A 12,911-nucleotide genomic window follows, 5' to 3' on the forward strand; every position below is an offset into this window, starting at 1 on the left:
GGCAGAGAAGCACACCCATGCCACCCAGCACAGAACAGCCAGGCCTCCGTGTGGTGCGTGGGCTCAGTCTTCCCATCTGTAAATGGGGTGGGGTGTGGTGGGGATGGAAGAGAGTATCTGCCCCTTCGCCTTGTCTCTTAGCCCAGGACCAGGCACTTATAGGAGATGAGGTGGGGGCTTTTGAAGGGGGGCCTGGCATGAGGGACGTAGCCTGGGGAGGTGGTATCATGACCCTAGGAGCTTGTACCTGGCAGAGGCGAGTGGTACAAGAGGGCAGCAGGGGCCGACAGAACTTCTTCATGGAGCTGACAGCAGCTGGGAAGGCTGGGGCCGAGAAGATGGCAGCCACCAGGTTGATCCTAAGGATCCAGGATAGCATTTCTTCCTTGCTCCTGGTGACAGGAGGAGAGGTCAGAGGGCACCAGCTTCTCATAATAGGACTCTCTATCCCCCACCCAGCATGCAGTACCCAGTACCCAGCACTAGCCTGGCACAGAAATGGCATGAATACCTTCACATAAGTGGGCTAAGGAGTGAGGGAGAATGGCAGGGTTGGGGCTGAATGGGCTGGCCACATCTGCGCAGGGAGCTCCCCTTCCGTCCCAGCTCTCAGGTGAGACTTAGATTTTCACGGCCTAGGTCCAGAGCTAATGGCCCTGGAACTAACAGGTCCTAGAGTCAGCCTAGGACCCAGGGGATCTTTAGAGACAGTGGACAACTGGCCATCCCCACTTGGCCTCCTGTCCCTGTCCTGCTACCTCGCCTGGCACACACAGTCCCGTCCTGAGTGCTCACCTACTAGCCTCCCTCCCTTTAAGCTCATCTGACACACGAAACTCCAATCCCAAATCACAGAAGGATGGGGTGCAGGGGAGTGACAGAAGGTCTTACAGGGAAACCGTAGGGTGAGTCTTTCCCACCCCTCCCCCCCTTAAAGTGAAGGATGATTCATAAAGATTCCATCTGCCCCATATTTAGGGACTTCAGTGTGCATCAGAATTACCTGGAGGGCTTGTTAAAACACAATTGCTGGCCCATCCCCAGAGTTTCTGATTCAGTAGGTCTAAGGTGGGCCCAGAGAAATGGCATTTCTAGCAAGTTTCCAGGAGTCACTAAGGGGACCACATGGAGAACCAGTGCTATAGGGGACCCCAGCTGTTGGTTTGTGCCAAGCAGATACACTTGTTCTTGTGGCTGATGCCCAGGGGAAGCCAAGAGCGCCTCTCCTGAGGACAGTGAGGAGAGGGTATGAAGCAGGCTCCATGCTGCAGGCCCTGGGCCCAGGGTGGGAGCGAGGGGGCTACCACCCTACTTACGGTGCCTGGAACAGGAAGACCCTCCAGTCGGCCGTCTTCAGCTTGAGCACATTGGACTTCTTGCTGTAGTCAGAGGCCCTGGTGGCCAGAGCATGGTGCACACGAATGGCATTCTTCAAGTCACCCTCAGACAGAGCTTTGTCAGGCCTGTACTCATCCTGGACAGGCGGGGTGAGGGGTGGGCAAGCCTCTGTCATCGCCAGGCACCGGCTTACTGGCCCACACTTCCTCCACTCCCACCATCCCTCCCTCTTGCTCTACCCATCTCTGTCCTATGTCTCCCTCCATTTTCCAGCTCCTGCCGGTGTGATGCCATGCCCACCTCAGCAGAAGTCACTCCAGGCACTCCTCCCCACCCCCTGTTTTAGGGGCCTGAACAGGCCTCACACTGGGTATCCTCTGAGTCCCTGGCATTTAAAAGACCCCTCCCTGAAATCACCAAAGCTCTGGGTGAGCCTGAGTCAGGCCCCTGATAGGGGAGGACCCAGCATCTGCCTAAACCCCAGGTCCTACCCAGGACACTCTGGGCACCACAAGGCAGGGGCTGGATGGGGGAACAAGCTGGCCCTTCCTGGGTAAGGACTCGGAGGCAGTCTCTCACCTTCTGCAGGTACAGGATGGTCCCTTTGAGCACCGCGTAGAATTTTTTCCAGCCACGCCTCCCACGGGGTGCTGGGGAGGGGGGCATGGGTAGTGTGGCAGCAACTAGCACCCTCATATCCCCTCCCCTAGTTCCCCCACGTGTCTACTGCGTGTGCACCCCTGGAGGAGTGGCCAAGGCGGGCAGACCCCCTCTGGAATAGCATCCCTCCCCATACCCCTTCCCCCGCCTGACACCCACTCCTCTTGCCATCCATGTCGGCGTGAGTCTTCCGGGTCAGCACACCATGCTTATAGGTAGTGGCACTCAGAGCCTGCGGGACATCCAGGAAGGGGTTGCCACCATCCACGATCCGTGTCACCTTCTTTGTGCCTGTCCCAAACTTGTCATCCACCAGCTCAGACAGTGATTTCCTCAGTTCGTCCTCATCACTAGGAAAGTACTAGGTCTGAGCACCACCTCCAAAAAGGCCTCAGACCTACATCAACATGCCCTTTCCCCACCCACCACCCCTCTTGGAGACAGTCAGAGGTGAAGAGAAGAGATGAGGAGGTTCCAATTCCAGATCACAGATCCAGATCTCTGACCCCTCCCCTCAGTCTTCAATTCTGACCCCTGACCTCTGATCTTTGATTTTTGGCCTCCAACCTCCAATCCTCACCCTTGATCACAAAGTTGGAGACGTTACTATCTCCAGGCCTCCTTCCTGGTCTTCCTTTTCCTCTCTCCAAACCTGAAAGCCCAGCCCCAGGGAGCAGTAACCAATGGCCAGACTGAAGCTACTACCCGAGGCCCATGGACATGCTGGGGGAGGGCAGCCAGTAGATGAGGCCACTAAAGTCTAGGCTCCCCATTGGAGCCCTGCTAGAAGAATGCCATCTCTTCCCCATGCAGCTAGGGTTCCTAAAATTCCCTGCTTGGGACCTCTACAAGGACCCAAAGATCCAAGCTTCCCTGGAGAGTACAGCAGGGCAGGGTGGCCACTTTCCCCAGGAGCCTCTCAGTCTCCTCAACCAGCAGGGTCACCAAACCTCTTTCCAGATAGCTGGGCACCTCCAGGTCTCACTGCCATTGCAGGGGAAGAAGTTAGGGAGAAGTCACCCCTCCCTACTGCCAAGAAAAGTTGTCACCTAAATATGGTCATATTCTTGGGGTTAAAGGGGGACCCATGCCTCCTGCCTACCTACCTCCCAAAGGGGAAGGAGTTATCATTGAGAATAGTGGCAATATCCCTAGCACAGAAAACCAGTTGTAGACATCATGGAACTAAAGTCACAATTCAATCTATTCCACAGCAGTGTAAACACTGCACACTTTTTATCAAGATAGAAAGTGAGCCCAAAGGGGAACTCAACATCAGGTACTGGCCAGTTGGACAGTGGTCACCAGGGCCCTGGGTTGGGAGAGATCAGCACCATGGAGAGGGGCAGGAGCGACTTCCCTACAACCCCAGCCACTGTCCCTTCCCTCTCCCAGTGATTCAGTCTCCCCATACCTGTGCCCATAGGCACTACTCACATGGCCCATTCCAGCTTTTCATTCTTGATGGAGTTGTAAAGGGTCTGGGAGAAGGGTAAAGAGGGAGAAGAGGTCAGATGAAGAATCAAAGAAATCTCCATCTACTTCTAGTAATGCGGATTCAGTGAGAGAGCACCTTTTCAGCCAGTGGGGCAAAGTGGGTATTTCATTCATAGTTGTTTGTTGGATGGGTGAATGAATGGGGGATGTGTGGGTGGATGATTGGGTAGATGACTAGGTGGATAGATTTGAATATGAGTGGGTTGGTGGGTAGATTGAATTGAATATGAATAGGTGGGGAAATGAGTAGGTGGGTGGATAGGTGAATGGATGTGGAATGTGTAGGTGAGTGTTTAGGGGTATAGGGAGTCTACGTGTGGGTGATGGGTGAATGGGTAGGTGTATGGCAGGTGAATGATTGAGTTGGTGGGTGGGTAGATGGGAGGATGGGTAGATGGGTAGAAGATCAGGAGAAGTGGATAGGTGGGTGGTGGGACTGGATTATTTGATCTCACTTACAAATATATTCTTACAAGTGCTTCTTGACGGGGAAAAAGATAATTATGATAAGAAGAGTGATGGAGACAATGTTCTATTTTTTAACCTCTAGATACACTATCCAACTTCCCACCTGGTATCATCAGGTCCTTCGAACACACTATCTAAAACTGAACTTATCATCTACCCCAAAAGACCTGCTCCTCTTGCTCCAAGGCCAAGAACTGACCAGACTTGAAGGACCAGAGTTCCACCCTGGGCTTTAGTCTCAAAAAAAAAAAAGTATGTTCCCTTAACGCCTGTGATGTTGGAGGAATGAGTGGACTTTTCCCTGTGGTGATGAGTGTGGTGGTGGTGGTGATAGCGGTGGCAGTTGTGGCAGTGTTGATGATTACCATGACAGCAATGATGATAATGGAGTGCTGAAAACAAATCTCACAAAGCCTACCCTTCTCCCTAACTCAAGGGCCACACTATAGTCAAATGTTGAGCTGGATGGTCTCTAACTCCGTCCCAAAGTCGTGGTGGCCCTGACTCCAGTATGAAAAATATGAATATCAGGACTTAGTGGGGCGGAGACATCTCTCCTCTTCACCCACCCCTGGCACAGCTGGGCACATTGGGACCCTTAGCAGGTTATACCTTCAGCAGGTCTTTGGCAAAGTCTTGGCCATCATTCAACTGGTCCAAGTTGGCAATGAATTGCTGGCAGGACATCTTCTTGCCAATGTTCTGTAATGGAGAAATGGTTCTGCCTGAGAGTAGGGACGGAGGCTGGTGTGGTCCCCACACCCTGCCCTGCCCAGCCAGAAGGGATGAGGCAGCATCAAGGGCAGTAATGAAAAAAAACTGCCTGGATTTCCCTTTGCCTCCAAGAGTTTAAAAAACTCTTTTTCACATTCAAGATTCTATTTGATCCTCAAGCATCATGAGAGGTTGGGGTTCTCCTCAAACCCAGATGAGGGAGTCAGGTTGGATGAAGTATTGTAATAGTTGACATTTGCCAGGTGCCTGCTATGTTCCAGATTTTGTACTGGACATGCATTATCATGTTTCCTTCTCACAACAAGGAGAAGGTGAGGTGGGTGTTACCATCATCCCCATTTGACAGGTAAGGAAACTGAGGTGCAGGAAGGTAAAGTGATGTGCCCATGATCACACAGCAAGGAAGTGGTAGGGCTGAGTGTGTCTGACACCAAAGCCCATGCTCTCACCCGCTACTCCATGGTTAACTCTCCCAAGGTCACACAGCACCAGGACTTGAACCCAGGCCTCTTGGCTCCTGAGCAGAAGCTCTGTGTATTCCGTCACAACTGTCTCACCCTCTCACCTGTACAGAGGGGCGGCAAGACCTCCAAGAGGTAGGTGAAGTGAGGGAGAGTTTGGTCTTATGAGAATCAAAAATTAATTTCCACCCACACACATGGGTACCCCATGCTGAGCTGGGCTGGGACCAAGGAAACCCAAGCAGATGGTTTTACTCCAGGAGACCCAAAAAGCTGGGAATGCATGTACCCCCAAGTTCTGCCTTCTTTTTTTAACCACTGAGTTAGAAAAGGGGCTCCAGCCGTCCAAACCCAACACCTCAGGTGCATACCTTCAGACTGTCCTTGCAGTATCCACATTTGAGGAAACACTGGATAGCACTTCATCTTTGTGAAGACGAAGACCCTTGAACACCAGATACTTACTGGTGTGGGACTCGTGAATTTAGGTTTGCTATAAGGCTGTGTTTCCCACGATTTACCTACAGATGGGAATAGGTATTCCCCCTAAAAAGGATTTCATAATCAAATAAGTTTATTTACACGCTTCAGAATCTTTAACATGATTACATGTGTTGAGAGTCTCCAAGGAGAGGATTCCATGTACAGATTCCCAAATTTATTGACCTTGGCACTATTTTAGCGAAGAGAATCTATTAACATCACATGGCACATTCACACACCACAGAAAATAATTCAGAAAACAATGATATAAGAGTTTATAAGTCGCTGACAAGCAAGAATTTTCCACACCTTTTCCAAAAGGTTAAGGAGAAAAGATCCTTTGTGTGTCTTGATATAGTGTGTTTCATATGTTTATGTGTATATTTTACATGTACATATATGTATGTTTGTATACATGTATATACAGCCACTTACATGTGCATTCATAATAGAGGAGTATGAGGGCAATGTTGACAATTTTGTCTGAGTTCCACACACACTGAATGTTCCCCAGCCATCAGTCAGGAGTGCAAAATCAAAAAATAACCAGGCAAGGTTTCCAATCCTAGCAACAGAAGACTATCTTGTTGCAGATGAACCTCCCCAGCAGAAACAACTGCTGGTCAAAATATTAATAAAACATCTGTGTAGAGGCATTAGAGAAATATACAAGCAGTGAGGACTTCATGAGTAAAGATTCTGCAGAGAATGGACGTATGGAGAGGTGAGCCCAACAAGGAGCAGCTTTTCTCCTTGAAGCATCTGTCAATTCACAAGTAGTGGCCAAAAGGCTGAGCACTGAGTGGTCTTATAGGACTGGAGAACAAAAATTGGAGCTCAGGACCCACCAAGGACAAGGGGCCCTTGGAAACACCCCAGTCATATTTCAACAAAGAAGTTGAAATTAAGAAAAGAAATAGTGGGGCTAGCCCTAGGGTCTAGTGGTTAAGTTTGGCACAGTCCGCTTCAGCAGCTCAGGTTCGGTTCCCAGGTGCAGACCTACACCACTTGTTCGTAGCCATGCTGTGGCAGCGTCCCACATACAAAATAGAGGAAGACTGGCACAGACATTAGCTCAGGGACAATCTTCCTCAGCAAAAACAGAAAGATTGGCAACAAATGTTAGCTCAGGGTAAATCTTTCTCAGGGGAAAAAAAAGAAAGGGAATACTAAAGAGAGTTCTTCAGAAAGAAGGAAAATCATCCCAGAGGGAAGCATGGAGAAGCAGAAAGGAATGAAGAGCAACAAAAAGGGTGGCTAAATTTAAATGAATATTGATTGTGTAAAGCAATAATAAAGTTTTCTGAGGAATAAAATAGAGAGAGAGATATAATAGTTAAAAACATGATAACAGTAGTATATAAGTTGAGAGCACAATAAATGGAGTTAAAATGTTTCAAGGTAATTTCATTGTCCAGGAAGCAGTAAAAGCACTTTGATAAGTCAAGGAGGCATATTGCAAACCACAAAAAGAATTCTAAAAGAATGCACAACTAACAAGCTAATGAAATCCCAAAAAATACTTAAATAATCCACAAGCAGGCAAGAAAGGAGGACAAAAAAGGACAATAGAACATGTGAGTCAAAGAGAAAACAAGCAGGCTGGTGCTGTGGCTGAGTCCATGTGCTCCACTTTGGCGGCCCAGGATTTGCTAGTTCCGGTCCCAGGTGCGGCCCCACGCACTGCTCATCAAGTCATGCTGTGGTGGCATCCCACATAGAAGAACTATAATGACCTACAACTAAGATATGCAATTATGTACTGGGACTTCAGGGAGAAAAAAAAAGAGAGAAAGATTGGCAACAGATGTTAGCTTAGGACCAACCTTCCTCACCAAAAAAAAAAAATTTCGATCATGTGATCAAGGAATACAAAGAACCAACTCCAAAATCAAAAAAAAAAAAAAAAAAGAGAGAGAGAAAGAAAAGTAACCTGGTATGTCTAAATTCAAATATATTAGTAATTCATTAAATCGTCACATTAAAAGGCAAAGATTATGAGACTTGATTTTTTTCTTCAAGTATATGATACAAGAGATAAAAAGTCTGACAAAATAGACTTGAAGGCCAGAAGCACTACTAGAGATAAAGAGAGACATTTAATAATGATAAAAGGGTCAATCTACCAAAAGATATAAGCATCCTAAATTCGTATGCACCTAATAACATAGTCTCAAAAGATAAAAGACAAAAATTGATAGAACCAAAAGGAGAAAGACATATTTACAACTTGGTTAGGTATTTTAACACTGCTCTCTCAGTAACAGGAAGAACAAGAATACTAAACAATTAATTAGTTAACAACAATTAACTAATGCCAACAGATTAGATGACCTAGAGGAAATGGACAAATTCCTAGAAACACACAAACTACCAAAACTGGCTCAAGAAGAAATAGGAAATCTGAATAGACCTATAACAAGGAAAGAGATTGAATTAATAATCAAACACCTCACAACAAAGCAAAGCCCAGGATCAGATGGCTTCACTAGTGAAATTTACCAAACATTTAAAGAAAAATTAACACCAATACTTCTCAAACTCTTCCAGAAAAAATGAAGCAGAGGGAATACTTCCTAACTCATTCTAGAAGCCCAGCATTTCCCTGATACCAAAACTTGACAAAGACATCACAAGAAAACTACAGAACAATAGCCTTTATGAATATAAATGCAAAAATCCTCAACAAAATACAAGCAGACGGAATCCAGCAGCATATTAAAGGGTTATAAACCATGACCAAGTGGAATATAGCCCAGTAATGCAAGGGTGGTTCACCATACAAAAATCTATAAATCAATACATCATATTAACAGAATGAAGGGGGGGAACCACATGATCATCTCAACTGCAGAAAAAGCATTTCACAAAATCCAACACCTTTTCATAGTAAAAACACTCAACAAACTAGGAATAGAAGGGAACTTCCTCAACATGATAAGGGGCTTTTATGAAAAACCCACAACTATCCTCCCACTCAATGGTGAAAGACAGAAAGCTTTTCCCCTAAGATTAGGAACAAGGCAAGGATAGCCACTTTCCAATTTCTATTCAACATTGTACTGGAAGTTCTAGCCAGAGCAATTAGGCAAGAAAAATAATTAAAAGCCATCCAAATCAGAAAGGAAGATGTAAATCTATCTCTATTCCCAGATGACATGATCTTATATATAGAAAATCCTAAAGAAACTACAAAACAACTATTAGAGCTAATAAACAAATTCAACAAAGTTGAAGAATACAAGATCAACATACAACATACAAAAATCAATTGTATTTCTATGTGTTAGTAATGAACAATCATAAAATGAATTTAAGAAAACAATTCCAATTGCAATAGCATCAAAAAGATTAAAATACTTAGGAATAAATTTAACCAAATAAGTGAAAGACTTGTATACTGAAAACTATAAAAGATTCCTGAAAGAAATTAAATACCTAAATAAATAGAGAGACATCCCTGGAGGCCAACCCCATGGCCGAGTGGTTAAGTCTGCGTGCTCTGCTTCATCGGCCCAGGGTTTCGCAGGTTTGGATCCTGGGCGCGGACATGGCACCGCTCATCAAGTCATGCTGAGGCAGCATCCCACATGCCACAACTAGAAGGATCCACAACTAAAAAATATGCAACTGTGTACCAGGGGCTTTGGGGAGAAGAAGGAAAAATAAAATCTTTAAGGGGCCGGCCCCGTGGCAGAGTGGTTGAGTTGGCGCACTCTGCTGCAGCAGCCCAGGGTTTCACAGGTTTGGTTCCTGGGCACAGAGATGGCACCACTCGTCAGGCCATGCTGAGGCGGGGTCCCACATGCCACAGCTAGAAGGACCCACAACTAAAAATATACAACTTTGTACCAGGGGGCTTTGGGGAGAAAAAGGAAAAATAAAGTCTTTAAAAAAAAAAAAAGACATCCCTTGTCCATGGATTGGAAGACTTGATACAGTTAAGATGGTAACACTCCCCAAACTGACCCATAGGTTCAACGCAATCTCTATCAAAATCCCAAAGGCCTTTTTTTGCAGAAATGTAAAAGCTTATCCTCAAATTCATAGGGAATCACAGGGGATCCCAAGAGCCAAAACAAACTTGGAAAAGAATAACAAAGTTGGAAGACTCAGCCTTCCTGATTTCAAAACTTACTCCAAAGCTACAGTAATTAAAACAGTGCGACAATGGCATAACAATAGACATATAGATCAATGGAATAGAATTAAGAGTCCAGAAATATACCCATACATCTATGGCCAATTGATTTTTGACTAGTGTGTCAAGAACATTCAATGGAGGAAAAATGGTCTCTTCAACAAATGGTGCTGGGACAATAGGCTATCCACAAGCAAAAGAATGAAGTTGGACATTTATCTCACACTATATACCAAAATGGATCAAAGATCTAAACATAGGAGCTAAAACTATAAAACTCTTAGAAGAAAACATAGGGGTACACCTTCATGACCCTGAATTTGGCAATGGATTCTTAGACACCAAAAGCACAAGCAACAAAAGAAAAAATAGATAAATTGGACTTCATCAAAACTTAAAACTTTTGCGCATCAAAAGACACTATCAAGAGAGTGAAAAGACAATGTACAGAATGGAGAAAAAATTGCAAACCATATATCTGATAAGGGTCTAGTATCGAGAAAATATAAAGAACTCTTACAACTCAACAACAAAAAGACAAAAAATGCAATTAAAAATGGGCAAAAGACTTGAATAGACACTTCTCCAAAGAAGACATGTAAATGGGCGACAAGCACATGAAAATATGCTCAACATCACTAATCATTAGGGAAATACAAATCAAAACCACAATGAGATATCACTTCACACCCTTTAGGATGACTACTATCAAAAAACAAAAGTGTTGGTGAGGATGTGGAGAAATTGGAACCTTGTGCATTGCTAGTGGGAATGTAAGATAGTGCAGTCTCTATGGAAAACAGTATGGCTGTTCTTCAAAAAGTTAAAAATAACACTACCATATGATTCAGCAATACTACTTCTAAATAGACACACAAAAGAATTGAAAACAGAGTCTTGAAAAAATATTTGCACACCATGTTCACAGCAGCATTACTCACAATGGCTAAAAGGCAGAAGCATCCTATCAGTAGATGAACATAGAAGCAAAGTGTGGGATTTACATACAATGGAATATTATTTAGCCCTAAAAAGGAAGGAAATTCTGACACATACTACAACATGGATTAACCTTAAAGATATGCTAAATGACACAAGCTAATCCCAAAAACACAAATTCTGTATGATTCCACTTATAAGAAGTATCTAAAGCAGTCAAATTCACAGAGACAGAAAATGGAATGGTGGTTGCCAGGGGCTGGGGGGAGGGGGAAATGCAGAGTTGTTTAATGGGTATAGAGTTTCAGTTTGGGAAAGTGAAAAAGTTTTGGAGATTGGCTGCATAACAGTGTGAACAGACAACACTACTAACCTATACACTTAAAAATAGTTAAGATGGTAAATTTTATGTGTATTTTACCATAATTTTTTTAAGGTTTTATTTTTCCTTTTTCTCCCAAAGCCCCCTGGCACATGGTTGTGTATTTTTAGTTGTGGGTCCTTCTTGTTGTGGCATGTGGGATGCCACTTCAGTGTGGCTTGATGAGCAGTGCTATGTCCACGGCCAGGGTTCGAACTGGTGAAACCCTGGGCTGCCAAAGCAGAGTGCACAAACTTAACCACTTGGCCACGGGGCCAGCCCCCTACCATAATTTTTTTAAATAAATTTTTAAAAATCAAAACAAGGGGGGGCAAGAATTTGCATAGACATTTCCCCTGAGAAGATATACAGATGGCCAACAAGCACATGAAAAGATGTCCAACATCATTAGTCATTAGGGAAATGCAAATAAAAACCAAAACCTACCCACTAGGAAGGCTATAATTTACAAAAAAAAAAAAAAAGGAAAATAAGTGTTGGCAAGGATATGGAGAAACTGGAACCCTCATACATTGCTGGTTGGAATTTAAAACGGTTCAGCCACTACAGAAAACAGTTTCACAGTTCCTCAAAAAGTTAAACATAGAATTACCACAAGACCCAGCTAGTGTACTCCTAGGAATTGAAAGCAGGTGTTCAAATAAAAACCTGCACACAAATGTTCCTAGCAGCACTATTTACAATAACCAAAAGGTGGAAACAATTCAAATATCCATCAACAGATGAATGGACAAACTGTGGTATATCCATGCAATGGAATATTATTCAGCCATAAAAAGGAATGAAATACTGATATGTGCTACAACATGGATGAACCTTCAAAACTTTATGCTAAATCAAAGAAGCCAGACACAAAACTACACACTGTATGATTCCATTTACTTGAAATATCCAGAATAGGCAAATCCATAGAGACAGAAAGCAGATTAGTGGTTGCCAGGGGCTGGAGGGAGGAGAGAATGAGGATTGACTGCTAATAGGCACAGGGTTTCCTTTTGGGGTGATGAAAAGTTCTGGAACTAAAAAGTGATGACGGTTTCACATCATGTGGAAGTACTTAATTCCATTGAATTGCACACTTTAAAGTGGTTAAAATGGTAAATTTTATGACATGTATTTTAACATAATTTTAAAAATCATGAGGGGCTGGCCCCGTGGCCGAGTGGTTAAGTTCGCGCACTCCACTTCGGCAGCCCGGGGTTTCGCGGGTTCGGATCCTGGGCAAGGACATGGCACCACTCACCAAGCCATGCTGAGGCAGCATCCCACATGCCACAACTAGAAGGACCCACAACTAAAAACAATATACAACTATATACTGGGGGGATTTGGGGAGGAAAAAGCAGAAAAAGAAAAGAAGATTGGCAATAGTTGTTAGCTCAGGTGCCAATCTTAAAAAAAAAAATCGCTAAGGATATATAAGATTTTTCCAACACAATTAAAAGACGACCTTATTGGCATGCAGAACACTACAACCAAGAATTGCAGAATACACTTTCTTTTCAAGTCCACGTGAAATATCTACTAACATTGATCTCTCTCTGGACAGAAAAGCAAGACTTGACAAATTGCAAAGAAGTGAAATCATACTGGGTAGGTTATCTGATTTAAAATATAACAACAACCAGGCAAAAACACATGTACTCAGAAAAGAAAAAAAAAAAGACATGAATCCAGATCATTCCAAAGCTGAAGGAGGTGGATGATTGGGGGCCTCCAAGTTCCCAGCTCCTCCGTCCCTCCCCCACTTGGGTCAATCGGGCCTCCCAGCCTGCCCTTGACACTCTAACCTGTGCCCACAGCTTCC

General features: G+C 44.4%; 1 protein-coding gene across 8 annotated transcripts in view; it reads right to left on the reverse strand.

Annotated features, from left to right (window-relative positions):
• The window catches only part of PSD2 (pleckstrin and Sec7 domain containing 2), a 54,664-nt gene that overhangs the window by 7,590 nt on the left and 34,163 nt on the right, over window positions 1–12,911 (reverse strand). For 4 of the 8 annotated variants that reach the window (XM_070517294.1, XM_070517295.1, XM_070517293.1 and 1 more), the window contains 6 exons: window positions 4,576–4,664; window positions 3,436–3,479; window positions 2,158–2,348; window positions 1,918–1,988; window positions 1,317–1,474; window positions 248–392 (listed from right to left, as the gene is read on the reverse strand). In XM_070517294.1, coding sequence (XP_070373395.1) covers window positions 248–392; window positions 1,317–1,474; window positions 1,918–1,988; window positions 2,158–2,348; window positions 3,436–3,479; window positions 4,576–4,664 — 698 coding nt within the window. Of the gene's footprint in view, window positions 1–247; window positions 393–1,316; window positions 1,475–1,917; window positions 1,989–2,157; window positions 2,349–3,435; window positions 3,480–4,575; window positions 4,666–12,911 lie in introns of all 8 variants that reach the window. The other 4 variants (XM_014847175.3, XM_044780812.2, XM_070517297.1 and 1 more) reach the window with 3 other exon arrangements.

Source organism: Equus asinus, chromosome 9 (genome assembly GCF_041296235.1).
Source record: "Equus asinus isolate D_3611 breed Donkey chromosome 9, EquAss-T2T_v2, whole genome shotgun sequence".
NCBI classification, from domain to species: Eukaryota; Metazoa; Chordata; class Mammalia; order Perissodactyla; family Equidae; genus Equus; species Equus asinus.